The sequence below is a fragment of the Zootoca vivipara genome, chromosome 2, assembly GCF_963506605.1.
Source record: "Zootoca vivipara chromosome 2, rZooViv1.1, whole genome shotgun sequence".
NCBI classification, from domain to species: domain Eukaryota; kingdom Metazoa; phylum Chordata; class Lepidosauria; order Squamata; family Lacertidae; genus Zootoca; species Zootoca vivipara.
This window is the reverse complement of record NC_083277.1, coordinates 92293803-92321650: the sequence shown is the minus strand read 5'-3', so window position 1 is coordinate 92321650 and position 27848 is coordinate 92293803. Positions and strand designations below refer to the sequence as shown.

Here is a 27848-nt window from a genome sequence, read left to right as displayed (position 1 = left end):
TCCCACGATCCCAATCAAATTAAGCAAAAACAACAATAGGCTCCTCTCCTCGCCACCCTATGGAACAGGAACCTGACCTCGGCCCCCTTTGACCTCAGCCCGCCCCGGGCTCCTCCGGCAGCGCGCGACGCTCTCGGCTCTCCGGCTTCCAAGTCTCCTCCTCCTCCTCCTCTTCCATAAGCAACCGAAAGCGAACCGGAGTCGAGAGCTCGGCCGGCCCTTGGAGGAAGTGGAGCGGGGTGGAGAGCGAAGAGGAAGGGGCCACACGGGGTCGCCCCCCTCGGAAGGGAGGAAGCAGCGGCGTGAGCAGGTGAGCAGGCGGCGATCGGCTGGGGAACCCGATCAAGATCACTGCCAGACCGCGGGGGTGGCGGGGGGGAGAGAGAGAGAGTTCTTAAGATCCCAGCCACTGCTCTGCACTTCCTTATGGGGATTCTTCACTCACCCTAACTGACGCCAGAGGGGGATCCCTGGGGGGAAGCAAGGGATGGGGGTATCCCCGCGCCTAAAGCGCAGAAAGGTTCCCCTTCGTGATTGAAGGACACTGGATCGAAGGGTGCCTGGTCTTGATTTCCTGTTTTCGGGAGAGAAAGGAACGACGACGCCCCCTCCCCTCCGACCCTGGGGGCACCTGGTCCGAAACCGGAACAATCCCTTTCTCATTCTCGGTCGACACCAAAGCTGAGAGTTGCCGTAAGGCGTAAGCTTTCTCGGGATCCCCGAGGCGTTGCAGGGTTCTCTCTCGGGCGAGCCCTTGGAAGGGAGCTCTGTTTCGAAATTGCCGCTGCTTAAAACAGTGCGGGGGGTCGAAGCAAACCCACCCCTTTCTAATACCCCTTTGCAGAAATCTAAACTGAAAATCGGACGCTTGTCTGGAGGGCCATTTTTCTGATTCCGTATAGAGAGTTAGGGAGGCAGCCCTGAAACTGGCTCCATAGAACCACATGGATTGGTTTGAGCAACAAGTTCTGGAGTTCCCGTTTGGTATCGCTGTTGATGTTTTTAAAGAGGCAGCTGTTGCAGCTCATGACTCCAGAGATGCTGTGTTGTGTACCGGCGGAGAGCCAGAGCAGTGAACTTGGGCTCAAATTTTGTCTCAGCCTCAAAATCACTAGGTCTCAATTCTCTCACCTGCAATATTGAGATAAGAGCAGTGGGCTTTCTTTACAGATCACCAAGACTTTTACTAGGGGATCCTTTTACAAGCACCAGCACTTTGAACACTTTTCTCTAAACATTTAAATGCTGGTGGCAAGAACTGTACAACTATGAACATTTCCAAGCAAATGTTAAGTACTAGGGGCAAGAACTACAGTATATAGCTATGAAGCAGGAAGAGTCTAAATATACCATTGTCACCCCTTATCTGACCAACTCCAGCCAGGATGATCTGTGTTCTGTGAAAAATAGTTGCATGTATTGAGCTACATCTCACACAGGTGTGTGTGTGTGTGTGTGTGTGTGTGTGTGTGTGTGTGTGTGTACGTGTGTACACAAGTACCTGGCCCCATAGTATTTAAAAATTAAGTATAAATAAAATGTAACTTGCAAATAGAGTATGGTATTTTAATATCTGGAGCACCCATAAAGGGTCAGTAAACCAGCAAGTGTGGCTGTGATGGTGAAATGGATTGCCTTGCTCCCACTCTGAAACTTCTAGCTTGTGTGACTTGCAGGTCACACTAGAGGAGCCAGTTAGTGGGCACAAAATTATCTCTTGGTACTGTGTCTGGCATGCTCTGGTCCATGGGGTCATAAAGAGTTGGACACAACTAAACGACTAAACAACAAAACAGGTGTGAGTGTGTGTTGTCCAATCAGTTTTCAGCACCATAGCTGAGAAATAAGGGGATTTGGTGTTCAGGCTCATAAGAACCTTCATAACTCCTGCCTTGGGAACTTGCTGTAGCATAGCACCAAGGAGGTCACAATGTTCTGCATTCAGCACCAGCGTTACTATGCAGCAACATGAAATGGGCATTTCAGGCTGCAGAATCCATAGAGGGTGACCACCTTCCTGCTTTTGAATCATTTGCATGGCATTAACTACCATTACTTCTGGTGAAAATTTGAGGGTTGGAAAACAGGCTGTTGGTAACACATGATCCCCTAAATACCTGGGAGACTACTAGTCTACACTGGCTAGTTTATGGGACTCAGGGGAGAGGAACATACAGAAGAAGGCACCTTGCAATTGCCTGGCAGCTTGGAGGCATGCGCCCCAACTTCTTCCTCCGACTCTCCGCCAGCAAAATACCTGGTCAGGTGTGGCAGTAGAATAGTGGGCCAACCATGCATTTTTCAACTGGACCAGGCCAGTCCTGACCCTGCTAGAGGTCACCTAGATAACACCCATGTTCCTTTGTACCTGCTTCTGCTGACCGTTAGTAGCTCAGAGTAACGAGGGCACCCCATATTTTATCTGATGGAACAAATATTGCACAAGCTGTTTCCCCATCTCCACTCCTGCATAACTGACTGGGGCATTCCAAAGGAAACAAAGGTCTCTTTTATTTATTTATTTTGGAGGGCACTTCCAAGTTGCCACTATTTGGGGTTGGGGGACGGTGATTCACTCACATACGGCAAATGCAGGTTACGTGATTGCCGTTGATTGGAACAAACTTGTGCAACAAATCCCCTTCTCAAAAAGACTGGACATTTTTGTGATGGGGGGGGGGGGAATGCACTGGGATGGGTAGGAATAAATGGGATGAATTCTCAATAAACAGGTCATATGGAAGCTCCCTGGAGCCCTGGAGCTACACCTGAGTTGCCCAAGTCTTTTCTTTGCTGTGGAACCCAGTTCTGGGAAAGGACTCTCATTAAAGTGGTTTCACACCTAATGCTTAAAACAACTTTTTTTGGGGAAAGGGATCTCTTGTGTTTTTATGTAGGCTGGATGGGAGAATAAATGCATTTTGTAGAGCAGGTGTAATTTGCAGCCAATGTAAATATTACATTAGAGTCAAAGGAAATATAAAAATCAATGCAGATGTAACATGTGAACATGTCCCTAGAGTGTGCAGCCGAATGGGGCCTTACTCGCCGTTTAAAAGTGAAAGGAACTTTCTGTTCTATCCTGGGACAAATAGGGCAACTCGGACAGGAGCCTGTGCAAGAGCAGTCATTACAACTTAATTCTTAGCAGAACTGTATAGACTTTACACTGGGATTGGTATTTACGGGCAGAGCCTTCTTCTCTTGACACAAGAGTTTTATGACATTAGATAAAGGCAGCAAGGGGGTTCCACTGACCGAAAGCAGGTGAAAGGGAAAACGGGCAAGGTGCTGAGTAATGCCAGCTAGCTCTTTCCTCACTGGAGGTGTGTCTAACGTTATACCTGGAAGCATTCATAATCTTGTGAAATAAAAGGAGATGACGGACCTTTCTCAGGCAGGCTGGTGACAGCAGAAGCTTGTGAACAGAACTGAGAAGCTCCCTAGAGAAGCACAAAAAATTCTTCTGTTTTTCAGCAACTCTTCTTTTATGTCTTCTTTGCAGCTGCTGCATCAATCTCATTTGTGCATTTTCCTCTAACAAGGCTTGCTCAGGAAAAAAATAATAACATCCAAAGGAAAATGTCCAAAGAAGAAGAGGCAACCGCTAGGATCTCCAAAGACCAGGACCGAGGCTGGGCGTGGGTGGTCTTAGTAGCCACCGTGATTGTTCAAGGCCTAACGTTGGGCTTCCCTTCGTGCACCGGAGTCTTCTTCAAGGACCTGCAGCATGATTTCCAGGCTAGCAACAGCCAGACATCGTGGTTTCCTTCCATCATGACAGCTGTGCTCCATGCAGGGGGTGAGTGTTTGCTTTTACTTATATGAACATCCTTCGCAAAAGGCACCCAAAGTCAGTGTTCGAAACTCCCATTGTTCCAGCCGCATTTTGCGACAGGGAATTTCATGTGCGCGAGCAGATTCTGAGCTCTGGGTGCAGTACTGCACCTAAGATTTCAGATTAAAGCTGCAGAGAGGAAGGAAAGGAGGACCTTTTTCTGCCTCCCTACTTCCAGCTACTCTCTGAAGACTGGAGAAGAGACCCTCTTAAGAATATTAGGGGGCTGGGCAGGGGAGGGACTAGACTAGACCATGTAAAAAACGAACATAATATTTTAGCTGCAGTTCATTCATTTTCAGCTTTGTATTCTTGTTATTAAAAAAAAGCGCGCCTAGCCATTCTGTTGTTGCACCCATAATCTAGGTTTAAGGTGCCATTCAGCTCCTAGCTTTCATATCTCAGCTTCTAACACAGCCCAAAGTACAACTCACGGAAAGCCCTCAATCAATGAAACCCATCTATAAGGTGTTGCTCAACTGCTTTTAGCTTCCTGATCTGTACAGACTTGTCTGTTGCCGAATACAACCTGGAGACATAAGAGCCCCGTGGGATTAGGCCAATCTCCCATCTAGTCCAGCATCCTGTTCCCACAATGGCCAGCTAGATCCCTTTGGGAAGCCTACAGATAGTTCTTGAGTGCAACAGCACTCTCCCCACTTGTGATTCCCAGCAACTGGTAGGGGAGCGGGTGGCGCTGTTGTCTAAACCACTGAGCCTCTTGGGCTTGCTGGTCGGAAGGTCAGCGGTTCAAATCCGCACGACGGATCAACGTTCAGCTTTCTTGAGTGGCCACAGCTTCTAGAGACTCCATGGAAAAAGGGAAACGAAATTACAGGATATCCTGTGCTTACCTGGTTTTATTGACACCTCTGTGATGGGTGTGTATGTATGTGTGTGTGTGGCTGTAATTGTGTTTTTGTTTTGTTATTATGGGATGGCATTCAATTTCGTTGTACTATGTACAATGACAATAAAGTACAGTGGTACCTCGGTTTATGAACACAATTGGTTCCGGAAGTCTGTTCATAAACTGAAGCGTTCATAAACTGAAGCGAACTTTCCCATTGAAAGTAATGGAAAGTGGATTAATCTGTTCCAGACGGGTCCGTGGAGTACTAAATCTGAAGCATACTTAACCCGAAGCATGGGTGTAATTGGTTCCGGAAGTCTGTTCATAAACTGAAGCGTTCATAAACTGAAGCGAACTTTCCCATTGAAAGTAATGAAAAGTGAATTAATCCGTTCCAGATGGGTCCGCGGCGTTCGTAAACCGAAAATTCGTAAACTGAGGTGTTCATAAACCGAGGTTCCACTGTATCTATCTGTCTCTATACAACAGACTCCTAATAAATGCAACAGCATGTCTTGAACATGCCATTAGCTTACTGTTTCCTCAGGTTAGGTATTAATCTGTGCCTTTAGCTACTACCGTATGTATTTTGCACCTCAAGCAAAGGACGGAGACCATAAACAAGCAATGAAGTTATATAGCCCAGAGCAGGGCCATCTCAAGCAGGTTGGGCGCCCTGGCGCTGAGGCACGGAGATTGCTCTGGTGCCCTCGCAGCGCGCAGCATGGCTTCCCTGGCGCCCCGCGCCACTGGGACTACACCTAGAGCCAGGCCTTGCACAGAGAAATAAAAGATTAAGGTGGTGAATGGCCTGTGTGAGTGTCAGGAGGCAGTGGGAGGATGCATGGCAGCTAATGGCAGTGGCAGAGCTTCATGCTCTGGCACCAGGGGGACTGAGAGCAGGCTGGGGTGGGGCTGGTGCTCGTCCCGGGTGCATGGCACGCTGCCCTGGGGGCGTGGCACACCCAGCATCCAGTGCGGGTGGGGAAACAACTGCAATGGCACCCCACCAGGATCGCGCCGACGTGGGCGGTGTGCTCCCCCCGCATTCCTCTTCCTCCGCCAGTGGCTAATGGGATGGGGTTGCACCCAGACAAGACAAAAGTATTGTTTCTGGGAGACAGGGAGTAGGTAGGTATGAGGTGCTCCCTGGTTCTGAATGGAGTAACTGTGCCCCTGAAGGACCAGGTGCACAGCCTGGGAGTCCTTTTGGACTAAAAGCTGTCCGTGAAGGTTAATTCTGTGTCCAGGGCAGCTGTCTACCTGCTCCATCTGGTCAGGGGCGTAGCTAGCTACTCTGGCACCTGGAGTGGTGGAGGGCGGAGCGATCCACCCATGGGGCACCGCACGGGGGCGCTGTGGCGATCCTCGCACGGGGGCACTGCAGAGAGCTGCCCACGGAGTCCGCCTGGCGGATGCAAGCCCCATGCTGCCGTTGCTCGGGCACACTGCAGGCCAGGCCCCACGGTAAGTGCCGACCCCCGTGGTGTGCCATTTTGTCAACCCCCTCAAGGGTGACAGCCGGGGCAGCCTGCACCCCCCCTTCCTAAACACCTGCATCTGGTGTGCCAGCTGAGATCCTATCTGCCTGCGCACTGTCATGATAGAGTGCTACATGCTCTGGATATCTCCCACTTGGACTACTGCAATGTGCTCTACGTGGGGATATCTTTTAAGGTGACTCGGAAACTGCAACTAATCCAGAATGTGGCTGCCAGACTGGTGACTGGAAGCGGCCGCCGGGACCATATATCTCCGGTCTTGAAAGACCTACATTGGCTCCCAGTACATTTCCGGGCACAATTCAAAGTGTTGGTGCTGACCTTTAAAGCCCTGGATGGCCTCGGCTCTGTATACCTGAAGGAGCATCTCCACCCCCTTTCGTTCAGCCAGGACACTGAGATCCAGCTCCGAGGGCCTTCTGGCAATTCTCTCAGTTTGAGAAGTGAAGTTACAGGGAACCAGGCAAAAGGCCTTCTCGGTAGTGGTGCCCACCCTGTGGAATGCCCTCCCATCAGATGTCAAGGAGATAAAAAAACTATATAACCTTTAGATTAGAAGACCTCTGAATACAGCCCTGTATAGGGAATGATTTTCTTTTTTAAAAAAATGTTTAATGTTTTATTATGCTTTTATATATGTTGGAAGCTGCCCAGAGTGGCTGGGGCAACCCAGTCAGATGGGCAGGGTACAAATTAAATCATCATCATCATCATCATCATCATCAATAATTTCTGCTGCAATCAAAGCAACTTTATCCAGGGAGAAAAAGCCCTCGAAGGATTTGAGCTCTTAGGCTACCCAGTCACATTGACCTGGCACTGCCTGCCACATTGCTCTGTAGCTGCAGCACTCGGCGTAAATTTAGTCTGTTCTATATATGTACCCTCACAGTCCACATGACTAGGAGGTTTACATAAACTAGAGATAAGGTGGAAGGGAGATTTAAGCAGTCACAGTGATTAATCATGTAATAGGATCATGTTGAGCTGAGCTAAGGGAAAACACCCAGATTTCTTCAAACAGCAGTGTGAGTAGGATTGCCAACTTTTTTTCTGGCAAGGCTGCTGTGCCTTTAACACCTGGCAGTTGAAAACACAAAGCCCTGCCCAGAGAAAATGTTGGCAGCCCTATACCCCATTCAGTTAACCTAGAAACTGGGTAAAAGTTTGACGTCTCACATAAGAAAAAGAAGTGTATACCTGGATCCTGTGTTAATCTGGGGATGGCAATGAGCCAGAAAAAGAGACTGGCTTGGTCCTGTGCCTTTAAAGAGTTATTTACAAATCAGCGGGTGACCATGTATGCCCTGAGGTCTGTCTAGGGTTGCCAACATCTTTGTTAGCTCCTGTACATTTAACAAGCAGGGTGTCGTTTCCCAACACCCAGAAGCTGTTCAATGTGCTGAAATTTCTAAGGTCTTAAACTCTTAAACCCTGGCAGGAAAACAAACAAAACCCCAGTCCAGCCTGCGCCTCCATGTAGACAAGAAAGCTAAACTCAATGCCTTAGGTACCTTCCCTCCTCAGGGTCAGAAAGAGCAGGGTTCAGATCCTGCTCTTAGCCATGACACTCTCTAGGTGACATATATATATATATATATATATATATATATATATATATATATATATAAAATTTATTCATTTTATAAGAACAAAGAAACAAAAATACAAAGAAAACAACAAACAAAATTCTTACTAATTTCTACTTTTTCTTAACATCGTTAGGTGACTTCCCCGAGTCCCCCCATCTGAATTCCATTTCTAATCATCTTTAACAGTTTCTGAAAATTCAGAATATATCTATATCAAAATCTTAACTATATTAAAAACTTACTCATCATAAATCTTAAACTTAAATTAAAATACAACATATAACACCTATTTCTACTCCGATAGCCTATATCAACTTCCTTAAGAATTTCAAGATTTCTAAATATTACAATATTACAATATTTTTTCAAATATACTTTAAATTTCTTCCAATCTTCTTCCACCTTCTCTTCTTTCTGGTCATGGAGTCTCCCAGTAAGTTCGGCAAGCCCTAAAGTCCATCATCTTCATTTGCCATTCATCTATAGTTGGTATTTCTTCTGTCTTCAAGTTCTTGGCAATTAATAATCTTGCTGCTGTTGTGGCATCCAGAAAGAATGTAATGTCCTTTTTGGGGATTTCTTCCACTATTATTCCAAGCAAAAAGGCTTCTGGTTTTTTTTAAATAAAAGTGTCTCTTTTAACACTTTTTCCATTTCATTATAAATCCTTTCCCAGAAGTCTTTTACTTTGGGGCACATCCACCACATGTGGGAAAAAAATTCCTTCTTTCTCTTTGCATTTCCAACACTTATTATCTGATGTACGATAACACTGACCCCAAAGTCTAGGTGACTTTGGGGTCAGTGTTAGTCTCTTAGCCTAACCTCCCAATAAACTAAGTACTGTAGTTTTGTTATTCTATAAATCTGCCCTTTAAAAAAAAGTTTCAGTTCAAGCTATCTGTGTGCAAGGGTGAAACCAATCCGCCCATCTCCAGGACATCCACCCTTCCTTTGTGCTGACTAATTTTTATTCATTTTTGTCTGTGGGTGTTTCTGCCCTGTGCTCACTCTGTAAACAGCGTGGGACTAGGGAAAAGGAGGCAGGTGACACCTGGGGTTGAACCTTCCCCTTCATGCTCACCAGTCCTGGGAAACGTGAGCAGTTAGGAAATCCCAAGGCCACACAGGAAGAAGCAGGCTGGTGCTCGATCTGTTCCAACCAGGGCCCCGCAGATGAGCAGACAGCCTCACGAGGAAGAAACTACTCACTGGTGTAAGAATTCAAGTCCGTACAGCATTGCTAGGTCTGAGCAGAACCAGCTCCTGAACCTTTAACAGGGAGGGATCTGGCAGGCAAGCAAGCATGGCTAGCTGTGTTTCATGAAAAACAAAGGGCAACCTATTTATTGAGCATTTGCCCTGGGTTGCCCACACAAAAGTGAGATTATATCTGGTATTTTATTGAGCATTTGTTCTGATTTGATGTGCGGTGCTTAGATGATAACGGGGACATTTATTCTGATTTGTGTTAGTCATTAGTTCATCCTGTACTTTTCTTGCTGTGCTTTCCAACCTGCAAAAAGTCCAGTTTTGTTTTGTTTTGTTTTGTTAGCTGGGGCTGATGGGACTTGTAGTCCAAAGCATCTGAAAGGGCATCAGGTTGGCAAAGGCTGCCCTAGAGAGCATAAGAACATAAGAAGACTGTGCTGGATGTGGCCAGTGGCCCATCTAGTCTAGCATCCTGTTCTCACAGTGGCCAACCAGATGGCAATGGGAAGCCCGGAAGCAGGACCCAAGTGCTTTCCCCTGCTGCAGTTTCCTGCACCTGGTAGTCAGAAGCATTTCTACTTCCAGCCATAGAGGCAGAGCATAGTCATCACGACTAATCAATAATTAATTAATTAATAATTAATTAAATAATAATAATAATAATTTTATTATTTATACCCCGCCCATCCGGCTGGGTTGCCAGCCAGACACTGGATCAATGGCTAGTGGCCATTGATGGCTAGTGGCCATTGATAGCTATGTGCACTTTAATTCCACATATTTCAAGCTCCGGTAGTTGCCTGAATCCCTCCTGCAAAATACTGACGGCCTGAAGGCACCCGTCATCTGGTTGTTTCTCCAGATCAGACCTCTATTAAAAGCTCAGGAGCAGCCAGGCTGTAGGCTAACCTTAAACGTTAGGCTTTGCACCAGCTTTTGACTCGCCCTTATTCCAGATATTAGGTAAGAATTAATGTTAAAATGCCTCTTTATGAGGAGTTGGGGTAACGGTCCATCTAACTTAGCACTATAAATGAATGGCAACAAGTCTGAGATCTTTTCTGGGGCCTTTAAGTTTGTCGTCTTCTGTCTAGCGGATTTTATGCTCCTTTAATAGCTGCACAACAACCTGCTGTTAAAGATACAGGAGCTCTGTCGGCTCTTAACAACCCTAAATGATGATTTGCTCATTTGATGGTACTGGGGTGGTTATACATGATCTCACATTCAATGCTGTTTGCACTTGCAAAAGTTTTTGGGGTGGGCATACTGCTTCATTTCCAACCAGTGCGTGTCCTGTAGCTTCCTGCTGAAATCTTCTAACTTTTCATATCACAAATGTTCCTGTTGTTGTTGTTAGTTTTTGTCCCTCTCTCATTGCACTGTAGTGCAATAATGTAGGCAGCAATAATGTGGCATCTTTGGATCTCTGAGGAAGCATTGCAGAGCAACTAGTAAAGCGAAATTATTTGTGGGTGGCCCAATATAAGTCCGCCTCCAGTACACAATTATTGTGTCAATGACATGATTCATAGAATCATAGAGTTGGAAGGGACTCCAAGAATCATCTAGGTAGTGCAATGCAGGAATCTCAACATGTGGTACCCCATCCAATTTGAAAAGGTTCCGGACCCTGCTTAACTTTGCAAATGTGCAAGCAGTTTTATTGCTGCTCCACTATGTTGCAGAATACATCTGTGAAACAATTTTTTAAAAAACTTTGAAGGGACTCTACCATTTTTTCCATGCTTCGACGTCCTACTTCCTCCCACATGAGGAAGAAAAAAAGGGGTTTCAAAGCTCACTGACTCCACGCTCTTAAGACTTGGTCATAGCATTCAGGCACTATAATTTTTCAAGTCAGAAGTTGGTGGCCTGAGACCAAAGAATGCCATGCCCTTGTGCCCCTTAAAAACCTAGAGATCTTAAAGCAGAGATAAAACCTACAACCTCATATATGCTAGGCTATATATTCAACCAAGGGGCCTCAATCTGTGAAACTGAGGTTGCCCAAGGAGTCTTGATAGGAGTATTCAGGCAAACACCCCCTCACAAGCTGAGGGGAAAAGCTCCTGCTGGTGATGTATGCACAGACCACACCTCTGCTAGTCTGTGAGGACCTGCATTGTAAGAGGGGCTCATTTGAACCCCCCCCCCAAAAAAAATGTCATAGCCAACTGCAAATGAAGCCTCTTGGCTTCAGAAAATTGCCTTTGGCAAGAAATCAAAGTGATGAGAGAAAGCTTTCCAATAAATGTTGGGGGTGGGTGGGAATATGTTGGGCTTTTGACAGGATTTGATTGGGGTTGGGATTTATTTCCTCTGAAAAAGACATCTCCTTCACACACAAAAACACAAAACACAGGGGAAGGTCGCCTTTAAACAGTAATTTAAGCCACTGAAAAAGTCACGTAAAGGGCAAACACCACTTCCTGTTCTTCTCCTGTTTACCTCAGAACTTGCTGAGGAAATAAAGTCCTGCCCCGGGGGGGGGGGGGAGATTCCTATTACCAGAAAGACACCTGTTGAACCAAAAAAAAGCTATGGTATCTTAAATATGCTACTGAATATGTACCCAGGTAGTTGGTAGCCCAGTTGCCATCATTATACTGTATATGTAAGGCAGTTCCCAGACCACAGTCTTCCTCTCTTTCGCTGAGGAGCATATTTTGCTTGCGTTTGTTTAGATCAGGGGTCAGCAAACTTTTTCAGCAGGGGGCCGATCCACTGTCCCTCAGACCTTGTGGGGGGGGGGCGGACTTTATTTCAGAAAAAATATATGAACGAATTCCTATGCCCCACAAATAACGCAGGGATGCATTTTAAATAAAAGGACACCTTCTACTCATGTAAAACATGCTGATTCCCGGACTTTCTGCAGACTGGATTTAGAAGACGATTGGGCCACATCCGGCCCCTGGGCCTTAGTTGGGGAACCCCCTGGTTTAGATCTTGCCAAACAAATCATGCTTATTCAGATTGCTCCCCAGCTCCCTCCTGAAAGGCCGTATTAGTTTACAGAAATATGGATTCATCCCTTCCTGCATCTCCCACACTGAAACCCAGCGCATTGTTCACCACATGGAGGCTGCCTTCACATGTCCTGTCTTGCCCACACTGTAAGTGCTGCTATCTGCCCCCCCTTGACATTTGCTTTTATTCTGAGTGGTTTGTACACAGATCACTGTCCACGTTATCTTCTCTGCCCCAGCCTCCAACGTTTTCCCCACTTTGGACTAGGTCTACTGCATGAACTTACCAGCAATATTTGTTTTGGAACATTAATGTTGATGCTCTGAGCAGAAAGTTCAGACAGTATTGCAGGAGTATCTTCTTGCCCTTTACATTTGTGTTTTCGCATAACATAGCCTTGGGTTATGTGGGTGACGACTGCTATTCCTTGGCGGGGCCCACAGCATAGTATTTTGACAGTGCTCCTCCTGCTCTGACTGACACGGAGGTTTGCTTTTTCAGGGCCTCTTTGCAGCATTTTGGTGGAACGATTTGGCTGCAGGACAACTGTGATGCTTGGAGGCCTCCTCAGCGGGGTGGGCATGGTTGCCAGTGCTTTCTCCAAGTCCATTAGCCACCTTTACATAACAGCAGGATTCATCACAGGTGAGTAGAGTCTCCAAGTGGGTTGGCATGCAGGAGCTTCGTTCACATGCAGCACTCAGCCAAGCCGTGGCTTAGCACGAATGAGCAAATGTGCGGGTTCCCAGACAGGAGATGGGGGCTGCTGGATTCCTGCTACCAAGAGCTAAACCATGGCTTGGCTTAATGTTATGTTCCAACTGGGCTTGTGGTTTGCCTCTCTCAGTAGAGACTGTAACCTTGTTTATAGTCCATATTTTGTCTGGAACAAAAGATTTATATGTAACGTGAGCCAAACCATGGCTTAGCCCTGGGTAGCACCATAACAACAGGATTGGGGAAGGAGTGCAGTGTGCCAGTGGAGGTATACATTCACGGAAGAGAAGGAGAGGCGATTCTTGCCATTTGGGGGACCCTCCACAACAGATTTATTTTGGGGAGGTGGGCGTTGCTTGAAGGACAGGGAATAGTCAAAAATTCCCTCCCCTCTTTCATATTCAGACATCTCCTGGTGGAGCAATTAGTGTCTGTTGTACATATTTTTTTCTCATAAGCCCATCATATTTGTAATTGGATTTCAACACAGCTCTGCTCAATGAACTGTCCTTGAGGATGGTTTGGTTTATCATACCATTTAATAGTACTTTTCAATATAAGGTGGAACCTTGGTTTTCGAACGTAACCCGTTCTGGAAGACCGTTCAACTTCCGAAACGTTCAAAAACTGAGGATCAATGGCTTGGCTGCAAAGTCGTTCAACTTCCGAGGTGCGTCTGAAAACGGAAGTAATTACTTCTGGGTTTTTGGCATTCGGGTTTCGAATTATTCGGCTTCCGAGAGGCTCCAAAACCAAGGTTCCACTGTAGATTCAAAATAATGGTATCATATTTCGAAATATAATACCTCATTTTTCATATGATTTTTGTCTAGTCTTGCGTTTTCTCTTTTCTGTTTTTGTCCAAGCATAGAAAAGTGCAAATACCCTTTTTTTTTTTTGCTAACCTTTAAGTACATTCATAAATAGGAGAGTTCTTGGCCATATACATTACTAGGGTTGTTATAGTTTTGATTATGTACAACCCTTGAGGTGCTGTAAAATATAGCTGCTCTTGAATAAAGATCTCATGTGGTCTGAAAACTGGGGCAGGAAGCATGTTCTACCTCCATCCTCTTTAGACTGGTTGCCCTGGCCTTAGAGGGCCACTGAACTAAGGCATGTAATGCTGAACACCTTAAAAGTGCTTGATAAACACACAATACACTGTATATCTAAAATTCCAGCATTCCAAATTCACATTCTTGAATCTCTTCTTTCTTTAAAGGCTTGGGATCATGTTTCAGCTTCCAGGCTGGAGTCACTGTGCTTGGCTACTATTTCATACGCCGTCGAGCCCTGGCCAACGCTCTGGCCTCCACAGGTGTCTCCATTGGCCTCACGCTCTGGCCACTGTTCTCCCAGTACATGCTTGACGAGATGGGCTGGAGAAACACTTTCCTCATCTTTGGCGGGGTGCTGCTCAACTGCTGCGTTTGTGGGGCTGTGATGAGGCCGGTGGTGCCAGTCCAGCTACCTGCCCCATCATCGAAGCCCTCCCCTGAACAGCCACCTGAATGGGCCCATTTGTCTAATGGAAACAGTGTGCATCATGAAAAGGAGCTGCCTCGGCCCAGGTGTGCCGCTTGCTTCCAGACCCTACAGAAGTACCTAGCTTTTGACATCTTCTGCAATAACAAAGGCTACCAGATCTACACCATTGGCGTGTCTTGGATGGTGATGGGTTTCGTGCTGCCCCTCATCTACCTGGTGCCTTACGCCATCTTCAATGGAGTGCCAGAGCGCAAGGCAGCCCTGCTCATCTCCATCATTGGGTTCATCAACATATTCATGCGTCCCATGGCGGGCCTGCTCTCAGGCCTCAACGTCTTCACTGGCCGGAGGATCTACCTCTTTAGCCTGGCTGTCCTCCTCAACGGCCTGAGCAACCTCATCTGTGCAGTCTCAGCTGACTACAGCGTCCTTGTCTTCTACTGCTTGGTCTACAGTGTCTCAATGAGTGTCATCGGTGCCCTTCTCTTCCAGGTGTTAATGGATGTGGTTGAGATGGACAGGTTCTCCAGTGCCTTGGGTCTCTTCACCATCTTGGAGAGTGTCACCATTCTCATTGGACCTCCTCTTGCAGGTAAGACGTGGGCAGGGCCTGAGGCATTGATGGATTCCGCAAGTACAAGAACTTCAGCAGAATTTGGAAGGGGTCATAGACTTCCCCGCAGGTGAAACTACTACTACAGCCTTGAAATGGCAAGCACTGGGGCACAGTGGTTGCTTTAGACTCCATGTTGGCTACCCCTTCTCTAGATCAGCCTTTCCCCAACCTGGTATGCTTCAGTTGTTTTGGACTCAAACTCCCATCAGCCCTGCCAACCAGCATGGCTAATTGCAAGGAATGATGGCTGTTGTGATCCAAAATATCTGGAAGTTTGGGAAGAATGCTCTAGATTTTGGAAAGTTGCGCAAAGAATCAGCAAAAACCACACACATACACATCCCACTTTTCTGTAGGTGGGTGCTGGGAGTGCTCTTTCTGTGAGCAGAACTCAGCTCTTGGGAAGTTTGGATTCAACCCTACATGTTTACCTTTGTATTTTAATGCCCTTGAGGAAGAGCTGAAAAAATTCAGGCCAGTTCTACCCTAGTACAAAAGACCCCCTATGGATATTTCCACCACCACCACCCCCGGTTGTTGCCTAGAGTGTTTCTCCTATTCTTACAATTTGTGTGTTATTCACTGCAACATCTGTTTGGGTACACACATCAAACACAATTGGCTCATAGTATGAATCAGCCACCAGACACTCTGGCTATTCTTGCCTGGTGCCATGGGGCTTGAGAAGCCAGATGGCTGTTTTCGATTATCTGGTGACCTTCCAGAGCCAGAGTTTCAAGGCTCTATGGAGCAAGCAAACATGTGAAATTCAATGCATTTTTTAAAATGACGTCAAATAGAGATAATTCTTTGATGAGCAAACTATGATGCAGCAGTTTTACCAGGCTTTACAAAAATAGACCAAAGGCCATGGGAAGAAAGGAACCAATTTCTTGACCGCCCAGGATTTTCTATTACATGCAACGAGCCTCCATGAGTACAGGAGACTCCCTGCTTCAGAAGTTCACCTTCCAACTTGTGGAATGTGATGGTGATGTAGGAGGGAGGCAGAATTTAACACACTTGCCTCCCCACTCAGCTCATGAGTTTTATGTTTAAGCAGAATGCCTGAAAAGGGCTACTGGTGCAGAATTCGTAGTAATAGTAGTAGTAGTAGTAGTAGTAGTAATAATAATAATAATAATAATAATAATAATTACTGCAGCAGCAGCAACAACAACAACAAAAACAACAATTTATTCTTTATTATTTATACCCAACAGAACATTAAAAAAGCAATAAAAGATCAAACATTTAAAACTTCCCTAAAGCGGGCTGCTTTCAGATGTCTTCTAAAAGTCAGATACTGTAGTTGTTTATTTCCTTGACATCTGATGGGATGGCATTCCACAGGGCGGGCACCACTACTGAGAAGGCCCTCTGCCTGGTTTCCTGTAACCTCACTTCTCGCAGTGAGGGAACCGCCAGAAGGCCTTGGAGCTGAACCTCAGTGTCCGGGCAGAACGATGGGGGTGGAGATGCTCCTTCAGGTATACTGGGCTGAGGCTGTTTAGGGCTTTAACACGGGTGGCGCTGTGGATTAAACCACAGTGTCTAGGGCTTACCGATCAGAAGGTCGGCGGTTCGAATCCCCGCGACTGGGTGAGCTCCCGTTGTTTGGTCCCTGCTCCTGCCAACCTAGCAGTTCAAAAGCATGTAAAAGTGCAAGTAGATAAATAGGTACCACTCCGGCGGGAAAGTAAACGGTGTTTCCGTGCGCTGCTCTGGTTCACCAGAAGCGGCTAAGTCAGGGGTCCCCAGACTTACCAGCGTTTGGGCCGGTTCCCACCGCGCCGATCGCGCGGCGGGCCGGCGGACAGGGGAGTGCGCGCTCATGCGCATGCGCACGGGCGCTTACTGGCGTGGCGGCGCGCTTCCTTGGTGGAAAAAGCGCCGAAAATCCTTTGTGCGCATGCGTATGGGCCTCCCCCGACCCGGAAGTGCACCAGAAATGACCTCTTCCGGGTCGGGAGAGGCCCATACGCATGCGCACAAATGATTTTCGGCGCTTTTTTCCCGACCCGGAAGAGCGCTGCCGCGCTGCGCGCCATAAGAGCGGGCGGTGGCGGCGGGCGGCGAGGGTCATCGCGGGCCGGATTGGCAGGCCAATTGGGCCGCATCCGGCCCCCGGGCCGTAGTTTGGGGACCCCTGGGCTAAGTCATGCTGGCCACATGAGCCGGAAGCTGTACGCCGGCTCCCTTGGCCAGTAAAGCGAGATGAGCGCCGCAACCCCAGAGTCGTCTGCAACTGGACCTAATGGTCAGGGGTCCCTTTACCTTTTACCTAACAACATAAAATAACCATCTCACTCACATAAGAATGAAGAACAACGGCAGACAACCAAACCCTGACCATTACTGCCATCTAAATATCTAGGAGAATGCAAATGTCTTACTGAAAGGATGATAAAGACTGTGCCAGGCATGCCTCCCTGGAGAAAGCCTTCCACAATTGGGGGGGGGGAGGCACTTACAGAACACATTCTCTCCTTGCCAGCCTCCAAATGTCTCTTGGAAAGAGGCAAACAAAGAATCACCTATTGGGCTTTGAGAAAGTGATGAGGCAGTGGTTGGTTGTGACCAACACCATGGTGGCAAAGAGCAATTACTAGGACCAAAAACAGTTCTATCTTCATCGCAGATTTATAACTAGTCATTCCCTTGCCCTAGGGATCCTGGAAACTAGTTCTTCTGGGAATGGGGCATTAGGATTTGGAACAGATCTCAGCAGATTCGCCAAACCACAATTCATATATATATATATATATATATATATATATATATATATATTGTGGTAGGTGCGGAAGCAAAGACAGTTATATTGGGGTCATCTTTATAGTGTAGATATACCTTTCGGGTGGGGAGACCAGAGGCAGCTGCATTTGCTTCTGGATGAGGTCATCTGTAGGTGGTTGTGAGCATTTAGGAGGAGAATGGGATCCTATTAAAAAGTTGACGGTTGCACTTGCCATTGATATTTGAACTTTTTCCTGTTCCAGGTCTTCTTGTGGATATCACGGGCCACTATAGTTACGTCTTCTATGCTTCCACCTTCTTCATGGTGACGTCTGCTCTCTTCATGGGTCTTAGCTTCTGCACCATGAAATCAAAGAACAAATTGAAAGAGACCCATAAGCTGCTATCCCCAGAGGTCCCCTCCAGGGGAAAATACACAGAAGTGCCAACGGAACAGAGGCCAAACAGAAATGATCTTCCTGCGGTCATCTATATAACAAGCATCTGAGTCCAGATGAGCTGGAGGGACAATGGATTTCTCACAAATGAAAAACATCTGGAAACAGAAGGGGAGGTCTGCTGTGACCTCCTACTCAGCTGTGCTGGGCTCATATGAAGGATCCAGGACAGAGGATATGAACTCAAAGCTATCCAGAAATCTAAAGAGCACTTTAAACAAAACATACGCGATGTAAGCCATGGGGCCAAAGAAAGACATTACCCTGTGGCAACATCTGTATTATTACTTGAAGCTTAATCCTTTTTATCACCAGGTTTTCTTTATGCATTCCAGTTTTTCAAGCTGGAAGGATTTCTTCACCCACTGGGTTACATGAATGATAATAGAACCTGTGCAAGACAGGAGTGCCTGGCGTGCTATGGTCCATGGGGTCACGAAGAGCCGGACACGACTAAACAACAACAATAGAACCTGTAAAGAAGGGCAAATAATAGTTATGTGGGACTTGTTTCTGGACATGTCCACTTGCCACACTTAAACAGAGCAAAGTCAACTGGCTGATTCACTCCTAGTCCAAGAGAAAAGTTATTCATTAGGGAGTTTGACTGCTGAACTCCTTGAATGTTGACATGAAGGCTTTCTTTCCTGCTGCATAATCTCAGAGCAGTCAAATATGGTTTGACCATATTACTTATCTCCCTTACAGCAGCCAGATTGGGGATGAGTAGCGTTGTATGTGCAACTAAGCAAAGTGAATCATTTCTGCATTTTGAGGTTATTTTTTGAGGGGGGGGTAACAAATGCTCATATCTTGAAGCTGCAGGTCACAGGAAAGCTCCAAAGTGCCTATATATTCTTGCCAATAGTGTATTGAAATCCTTTGCCTATTCTGTCCACCTCCACAAGGAACAACAAATGGGAATACAATGGCATTTTAAGTTTTATCTCCAGTGGGCATTCCTCACCATTGAAGGCTTCCAGTGTCTTATAGAGCCAACTCAGAATGGGTGCATAATCTATAATGAGGGTAATATGTTACAGGTTGGGAAACTGACATCTATGCAGATGTAAAAGGTAAAGGTAAAGGGACCCCTGACCATTAGGTCCAGTCGTGACCGACTCTGGGGTTGTGGTGCTCATCTCGTGTTATTGGCCAATGGAGCCGGCGTACAGCTTCCAGGTCATGTGGCCAGCATGACAAAGCCGCTTCTGGCGAACCAGAGCAGCACACGGAACCGCCATTTACCTTCCCGCTGTAGCGGTCCCTATTTATCTACTTGCACTTTGATGTGCATTCAAACTGCTAGGTGGGCAGGAGCTGGGACCGAGCAATGGGAGCTCACCCCATCGCAGGGATTCGAACCGCTGACCTTCTGATCAGCAGGCCCTAGGCTTTGTGGTTTAACCCACAGCGCCAGCTGCGTGCAGATGTATGTTGGTGTAAAGAAACATGAAGAATGGCAAGTGCTACCCTTCACTGCATGCCTAAAACAGCAGGTCAGATCAAGACCGTCTCTGCTTTGGGCTGAAGGTCTCGTGTGTTTTTTTTAAGGATATGCAGAGAGATATAGTTAGGAAAATAGCACTCCTGTCTAGAACATGCGTAGGCAAACTAAGGCCAGGGGGCCGGATCCGGCCCAATCGTCTTCTAAATCCAGCCTGTGTATGGTCCAGGAATAAGCATGTTTTAACATGAGCAGAATATGTCCTTTTATTTAAAATGCCTCTCTCGGTTATTTGCGGGGCATAGGAATTCGTTCATTTTCCCCCAAAAAATATAATCCAGCCCCCCACAAGGTCTGAGGGACAATGGAGCGGCCCCCTGCTGAAAAAGTTTGCTGATCCCTAGTCTAGAATCTTCTTAAAGCAATAGCTTCATGTCAATTTGTGTTAAGACAAGCCTTGAAAACGACCAGGATGTTTACTGAGTTGGCTGGGGAAATTGCAGCTAACTTTGCCAAATCTTCTGTGTTTGAGCCGTTGGGCCTAGGCTTGTTAAAACAGCCGTGTTTGACCTGGAACACAACTGTGTTTTAATTCTGATATACTTGGTTGCTTTTCGTGGTTCCAGCTCCCCAGCTCGCATTGTTCTTCCGATTCTGGTATTTCTTTCTAAACACTAACTTTAAGCTTTGTGGAGGATGTGAGCCAGAAACGGTTTGGAATGGCAGGGATTTGTCATCGATGAACTCCAGCACTTTCAAAACTAGAAAGCTTTAAGAATATGCATGAACAAGAAGTTGTACAGTTGTAGGGTTCCAACCTGACAAGTCTATATTAATATATTCAAATGACCAGGAACAAACCAATGGAATGTTCATGCAGGACTGAACTACAATGGGGCACTGAAAGAAGGAAGCCAAGTGGGTATTCCCTCTCTCCAGCTAAGTAACATGGGGTGCAATCCATTTCTCCTGCACAAGCTTCAGTAAAATGAGCGAGAGCTGTTAATACTCTTCTCCTTACAGAGGAGCTTCTCTTCAGACGGGCTTTGAATCCAGTCCACTCCCATGGCATCTGCAACAAGTGGGGAATCTGTAGACCTCCAGATGTTCTTGGACTGCAGCCCCAATCATCCCTGACCATTGACCACGCTGGCAAGGCGTGATGGGAGTTGCAGCCCAGCAGCATCATGCGGAAGTTGGACATGCATAAAAGCCACTAGAGGAGTTTAAAAAGCAGACAGTATTCCATTTCCTCTGATGATTTAGGGCAGGCATCCCCAAACTGCGGCCCTCCAGATGTTTGGGCCTACAACTCCCATGATCCCTAGCTAACAGGACCAGTGGTTGGGGAAGATGGGAATTGTAGTCCAAAACATCTGGAGGGCTGAAGTTTGGGGATGCCTGATTTAGGGCAAAGAAGCAAGGTGGAGGTGTATTTGAGTCCTTGCAGATGGGCTCTGCATGGTGCTTGTGCACAAACTAGCTATGAAACCACAGTGCCCCACTGATTCCAGGTAGCTAGATATAAAACACAACCTTAGATTGTGATTCTGGTCTTTTGTGGGGTGAAAGGATTTGCCTTGTCCGAGAAGCATATGGCCAAACTAAAACTTCAGCTGACATGCACACAAACATAGTTCTGTATACTCCTGTTCTATAGAAAGCCAAACCTCTGCGTTTTAATGAGATTTTGGGCATTATCGTACATGGCAGCCTTTCATATTATTTGTATTTAAATGTTCCTGACCAAATATACCAGGTAGAAAGTAGAAGAGAAGCATTTAAAAATAGACTGTGCATATCCATACCATGTTCAGGACTGACATAGGACATGCAAAAAATGTGTTTTACAGGCCAATCTGGTGCAAGTTTCAGCTGCTAGCTTAGATGGCTTTTTAAAGGTGTGTCAGACAATTTCAGGTTGCACAGTTACATAGCTGACTGGGCAGTCTTGTGCTACGGAACTGCTTCCTCCAAAGATGGGTCCTTTTCATGATAAGGAAAATGAAACGCACTGGGAAGTCCGAGCAAACAAATCAGAAGGTATGCTCGTTAAGTTGCCAGTGTCATCTAATCTTCCTGCAAACAAGCTGGGATAAATGCTCAATAAATAGATTGTTTGGAAGTGCCCTTAGTCTACAGCTAGGATACATCCCAGTAGCGGAGAGTTACTGCCTTTATGCCCTACTTTTAAATGTCTCAAATGCTGGCTGATGTTGTAAAACTAGATGGACCTTTGCATAATCCTCTTGGTCTCTTATGTTGCTTCCATAAGGGTGTGTTTCGTTTAGCCCAATTTATCCCTTGTGGGTCAGCAGCTTTCACTAAGCATCTCTAGATCAGGCATCCCCAAACTGTGGCCCTCCAGATGCTTAGGCCTACAACTCCCATGATCCCTAGCTAACAGGACCAGTGGTCAGGGATGATGGGAATTGTAGTCCAAAACATCTGGAGGGCCGAAGTTTGGGGATGCCTGCTCTAGATAGACTGGGCACATTAAAAGCACTGTAAGGAAACACACACACAGCATTTTCTCAATCCTACTCCTCTCTATACACTGGTGAAAGCAGGTTCAGAAATAGAATATAGGCAGCTAGATCTCCAAAGTATCCAGCAAGGGGGTGTTCCTCAAATAAAAATTATCATTAATTGGGTGCAAATTGCTAGAGGCTCAGTATCATCCACACACACACATCCAATGCCACAGTGGTGTTTATGTAACATACACTGAATGAAGCACTTTTTATTAAGACTTCAATCAGGGGAGGCGGATCTGTGGCCTTTCAGGTGCTGTTGGATGCAAAGTCCCACTTGCCCCAATGAGCATAGTCAATGATCAGGGAAGATGGGTGTTAATAGTTGTCCAACAATCTCTGGAGGACCACAGCTTCCCCATCCCAGTCCTAAAGAAGTTGACAGTTGGACTAGAAGATTGGCATCAATTTAGGCCACCGTTGTAAAGCGATTTCTTTGCAATTTCTTGATTTCAGGACTGTGGCCAGTTTGTTACAATATGCTCTTGAACAAGATTGCTGCATTATTGCTTGGATATATATGTGTAGTCTTTTTCTTTTAAATAATAATAATAATAATAATGTATTGATCCAAATGCACTTGGTAACTTTTGTAAAGCTGAAAACATTAAAGCAAATAGGCAGGTTTAAGGACTTTGAACTGTAACGCACACCGACTCTTGTGCTTCCTTCAGGAATTGTGGAATGCTTTTTCTTCTTTCGGAGTACACCATTTGAAAAGGGACCAAATATTAGCTTTTTCTATCCATTTTTTTGTCCATGAACTCTCAATAAAAAAAATTAAACTTAGTATTTTAGATTCCCTGTAATTTCTCCATATCATTTTCCTCTGGATTAAGGGGAAACTGTAATAAGGTTTCACATAGCAGTTGATGTTGGTGGCCGTGATGTTGGTGAAGGAGGGACAAGGGTAGGACTGTTTCTGGAACCTTTGAACTAAATTCAATGTTGATTCTAGAGGAGCTCTAAACGTTTCCTTCTTGTCAATTACAGCTGTCATTTTGCTCCTGTTGGCAATGGCTGCATGAGTTTCCTAGTTGGCAAGAGGAGTATTACCATTCCTGGCTTCATAACAAAATTGGTGGAAACACAGCAATTTAGTATTTAGTATTTAATAACTTGAGACTGCAGTCATTTATGCACTTAACCTGGAAGCAAGCAACATTGAGTTCAATGGAATTTACTTCTGGGTAGGCATGCCTAGGATGGCACTGAAAGTAACATTAAAATACTGGTTGTGTTAATGGTGGGGGATGTCATAGTTTCAAATTCACTTACGACGTGTCCCTTCCACCTCACATTAAATTCTTCCCCCCTGCATCACTACTATCACCACATCTCTTTAGCTCTCAATGTGATGTCAACGTGACTGATTTGGTTTCCTATGGAAAAAATGACAGTGCAACAGCTATGCTCCGACAGATTGTTTAAAACCAGTAATTTCTCTATTGCATGAGCACAAGTATAGTGCTGGAAATCTGAGGTTTTAAATAAAATGTCTGGCAAAGGTTATAAGTCACAAAGATTTCTTTCCTTAGATTTATACTTGTTGCATTATGAAAGGCAAGTTATGCTTGGTCACTAAGCCCTGAAGCAGAACTGGCTTCTTCAAGACTTTCTGGGTAGGAAGTCAGAGAAATTAAGTTTTAATTAAATTCGGAATCCAGGGAACACAAACACAGCTAGTTTTATTATACAACATTGAAAGCTAGCTAATCTGGAGAAACCAGCCAATAAAAAGACACTCCCATTCTCCATGACCTTCTTTCATGCTTACTACTCCCCTCCCCACCTCCCAAAAAAGCATTATAGGCAGACTATTTTCTAGAGAAGACATGTTTCTCAAATGGCATGGAACCGAGACAGAAAAATCTCAATTGTTAAACTACCTAGGGATTATATCAGGGTAGACCAGGCATACCCAAACTGCAGCCCTCCAGATGTTTTGGCCTACAACTCCCATGATCCCTAGCTAACAGGACCAGTGGTCAGAGATGGTGGGAATTGTAGTCCAAAACATCTGGAGGGCCGAAGTTTGGGGATGCCTGGGGTAGACAATACTGTGCTAATGTATCAATGGGCTGCCTCTGTAAGGCAGCTGCCTGTGTTTCTAAATTAAAGTTCCATTACTTCTTAAGAAATATTAAAAGTTTCACTGTTGTTGAAATAAAAGGGAAACTTATGTGTCACCCCTGTGCAGAAAAGGTGGGGTTGCTCCGAAACACACCCATAGGAGGACTTTCTTCCTCATCTATAACTAGTTGCCCAAGAAACCAGAATTAACAAACACCTATCGTATTCCTCACCCAACTTGCTCTGAGAGCAGTACAAAAGACCACTCCCTCCTCCCGCCTCTTCTAGGAAGCTCTCCAAAATATGCCCATTTCCTGTTCCACCCCACGAACGCTACCAATTAGTAGGTCACAAGTAGGAACCTACTCAACAGGAACCTACTCCTGGCTAAGTGTTTAGGGCAAGCCTTTCTCAGCCCTGGGTCCCCAAGTGTTCTTGAACTACAACTTCACTGCTGGATAGCTCAGTAGGTAGAGCCCGAAACCCAGCCAGAGGGGTGGGGTATAAATAATAAATAATAAATTATTATATATTTTAATCTCAGGGTCATGGGTTTGAGTCCTACATGGGGCAAAAGATTCCTGCACTGCAAGGGGGTGGACTATAGGACACTGGTGGTACCTTCAGTTCTACAATTCCATCATCCCTGAACACTGGTCATTCTGTCTAGGAATGATAGGTAAAGGGTAAAGGGACCCCTGACCATTAGGTCCAGTCGTGACCGACTCTGGGGTTGTGACGCTCATCTCGCACTATTGGCCGAGGGAGCTGGCATACAGCTTCCAGGTCATGTGGCCAGCATGACAGAGCCGCTTCTGGCGAACCAGAGCAGCACATGGAAACGCCATTTACCTTCCCGCTGTAGCGGTTCCTGTTTATCTACTTGCGTTTTTGACGTGCTTTCGAACTGCTAGGTTGGCAGGAGCTGGGACCAAGCAACGGGAGCTCAGCCCGTCACAGGGATTCGAACTGCCGACCTTCTGATCAGCAAGCCCTAGGCTCAGTGGTTTAGCCATATTTGGGGAGTCAAGGTTAAGAAAGGCTGGGTTAGATTCTAGTGACCATAACCTCTTGCTCAGGTGTGGGGAACTTTTGGCCCTTCAGATGTTGCTGATCCTTGGCCAGGCTTGAGCTGATAAGGAGTTGTAGTTCAGCAACACCTGGAAAGTCAAAGGTTACCCACTCCTGCTCACTGCTTCTTTGTTCACCTTCCAGAAAAGAGATGGCTATTCACCCTCTTTGCAACTGGATCACTGTTCCCTCTCTGGTTCACGTGACTTGATTCCTTACCTCATCCTTCACACTGTCCCCCAGGAAGGATCCCATTTCTGGGTCTTGTGGCTTAAGAAGTATCCCCCCCCCCAATCACATACTGTTTTTGCAGCTCCAAGATCAATTTCTCAAACTGATTCTGTGTCACTGTAAACCATCTCCCCTGAATATAAAAAATATACATACAGTGCCTAGAGTGGAGGGGAAGATTGTGAACTTTATTTTAATACTTTTGATAATGGCAGAACATTATTATACAGATTCCTTAAAAAAAACTTTTTATCATACCCCCCCACTGCTTCTTGAGTACAGGTACTTCAAATCTTAAATTTTGTCAGCCTACAAACAAACAGGTGAGATTCTTAGATAATTAAAAGGTACGTCAAGGGTGACACTCTTTGGACTGGGCTGACCAGCTCAAATTCTCTTCCTTGTTCCACACAAGCAAATCAACCAAGGTAAGGGGCTGTTGCTCCCTTAATTTGTACTGGGAAGACAGTGGCTGCAACCATTACAGGTGCTTGCAGGGAGACACAATTTATTGTGTCTACAATTTATTGTCCAAGCTTTTGAAATGGAAATTTGAGGACAGCAGTTCTCATATCTCATCCACCTTGCAGACCACTCAGAAATTACTGACTGTCTCAGCGGACTGCTTAGGCTGCAAAGTTATACCCAGTTACCTAGAAGTAAGCTACACTGAACTCAGTAGAACAGAGTATAGATAGATGTAGAATTGACTCAAAACTTCACACTAAACAATTACAAAGAATTTGGGTAATATATTTGCATCAGCGCATCATTTTTGTTCACAATCACTTTTACAGCTGTGATCCAACTGCAGGAATTCATTCATGTTTCAAAATAAACAATTGTGTTTCATTCAGTCATTAAGCAGACACACGCTAGAAATAGACATTCATTTGTCTGAACAGTGGCCTAGGAGTTTCTGCATAGGAAGCAAGAATACTGTTCATCTCTGAATTTTTTTCTGAAAGCAGGGATATATTTAAACAGCTGTTACATGATTACCAGAAAAAAAAAACCACACAACTCATATATGAAATGTTTAGGGCAGCCAAGACTCACCAAAGCACGGCACATTTTTGGAGTCATGGCAAGACCACTTGTGTTAAATCATATCCTAAAAGTTGCATACAAAATCAATGCAAGAACCAATACGTAATCTTAGGTTCCCTCAGACTCAAGTCCTTATTCTTATGGATGTGACATGCTCTCTCCCAAGAACTCTCAAGGTAATTAAGATAGGACTTGCTCAAACCCCACTGAGTAGTCCAAGCCCAAACGTGCCTTAAGAACCAATGGCATGGGAGAATAGTCATCTAGTACATTTAGTCAGGTCTCTGTCTTTCCTCAGCAGTCAAGGGCCAACTACGAGGCTGTTTTCTTCTGCGCCAGCTCAGCCAGTTGCTGCTGGCGCCTCAGCAGCACCTCCTGGCGTTTCTTTTCATAGTGCTCGCGCTCCCGGGCACGGATCTCCTCTACCTCAGGGAAAAAACGATGTCTGCAGTAAACAGAGGCAAAAAGAGAGTTAAGCAAGCCATCTTTGCTTATCAGGTGTCCCTCAACAAAGCTCTATCCTGCCACGTGCATGTTAGTACACACAACCCATTCCTTTTTTGGTTGGGGAGGTTCTAGAACATAGGACGAATCCTACCTAGCAAAGGACCACAAACCGAAAAGTGAGTAATAAAACTTCCTATGGCCAATAGATTGACAGTTCATAAACAGCTATGAATCTGTGTGGGGTGGGAGCCTTGGGGAAAACTCCACAGTCTTATGCACGTTTCCCCAGCAGAAAGCCCCACAGAACAATGGGGCTTACTCCTAAGGAGGGCTGCAATGGGTTTGCAAGCCTGTTTCTGCAAAAACACAAAGCCTTGCAAGACTCGAGCGACCAAACAGATTGCATATGGCACAAACCTTCCTAACCGAAGGAAAACCCAACCCAGCAAAAGTTTGTATCACAGCAGATCCGCTAGCTTTTAAAGGCGCCACAAATACACTTTTTTTTTGGGGGGGGGGGGTCTCCTTTCTGAAGTCCACAAAAATGGGATCTGGCAAGAGGAGTGCCCGGACCGTTGCACGGTGCAATCCTATGCGTGCTTATGATGCAGAAGTTCGGCAGAGATCACTCCCAAGAAAGTGAATCGAGGGTCACCAACGCCTTAAGCTGAAAGGTCGGGAGCTGGAGAAGCTCGCTGGCCTGTGCTCTTTATTTCCGACCTCAACCCCAACCCCTGCGAGGCTCCCAGAGCTCCTCCTCCCTTTGGACTCCTGCCCAGGCCCTCTCACGGCACCTGTACACGAAAGCGGTCGCCAAGGCACAGAAGATCCCCCCAAACAACAAGGGCTTGGACAGACGTTTCTTCGCGGAGAAGCCCGTCATGGCTGGCGGAGCGGTACAGAGGACCCTCCCACCTCTAAAGGGTACTTGTTCCCTGCTAGGGCGCTGCCCTTAGTGTAACTCTTCCGCCCGTTCTTCCACGCAACATCCGGTTTCCTGCGCGTTC

The 27848-nt window shown here is 46.0% G+C and overlaps 1 protein-coding gene and 1 long non-coding RNA gene across 3 annotated transcripts; one reads left to right on the top strand and one right to left on the bottom strand.

The window, feature by feature from the left end:
- Positions 1-178: 178 nt before the first annotated feature.
- Positions 179-22523, top strand: SLC16A5 (solute carrier family 16 member 5). Of its 2 annotated transcripts, none has more exons than XM_035104426.2 (5): positions 179-310; positions 3506-3802; positions 12472-12615; positions 13913-14770; positions 17794-22523. In XM_035104426.2, the coding sequence occupies exons 2-5, from the start codon at positions 3583-3585 to the stop codon at positions 18036-18038; spliced, it is 1467 nt and encodes a 488-aa protein (XP_034960317.1). In that variant the 5' UTR covers positions 179-310; positions 3506-3582; the 3' UTR covers positions 18039-22523. The 2 variants fall into 2 exon arrangements, with proteins under 2 accessions (XP_034960317.1, XP_034960319.1); XM_035104428.2 differs by having other exon boundaries at positions 192-310; positions 3546-3802.
- Positions 22513-27780, bottom strand: LOC118079816 (uncharacterized). The gene is made up of 2 exons (XR_004691898.2): positions 27636-27780; positions 22513-26839 (listed from the first exon to the last, which is right to left on the bottom strand). It is a non-coding gene; the product is annotated as an uncharacterized LOC118079816 (long non-coding RNA).
- Between the last annotated feature and the right edge of the window lie 68 nt (positions 27781-27848).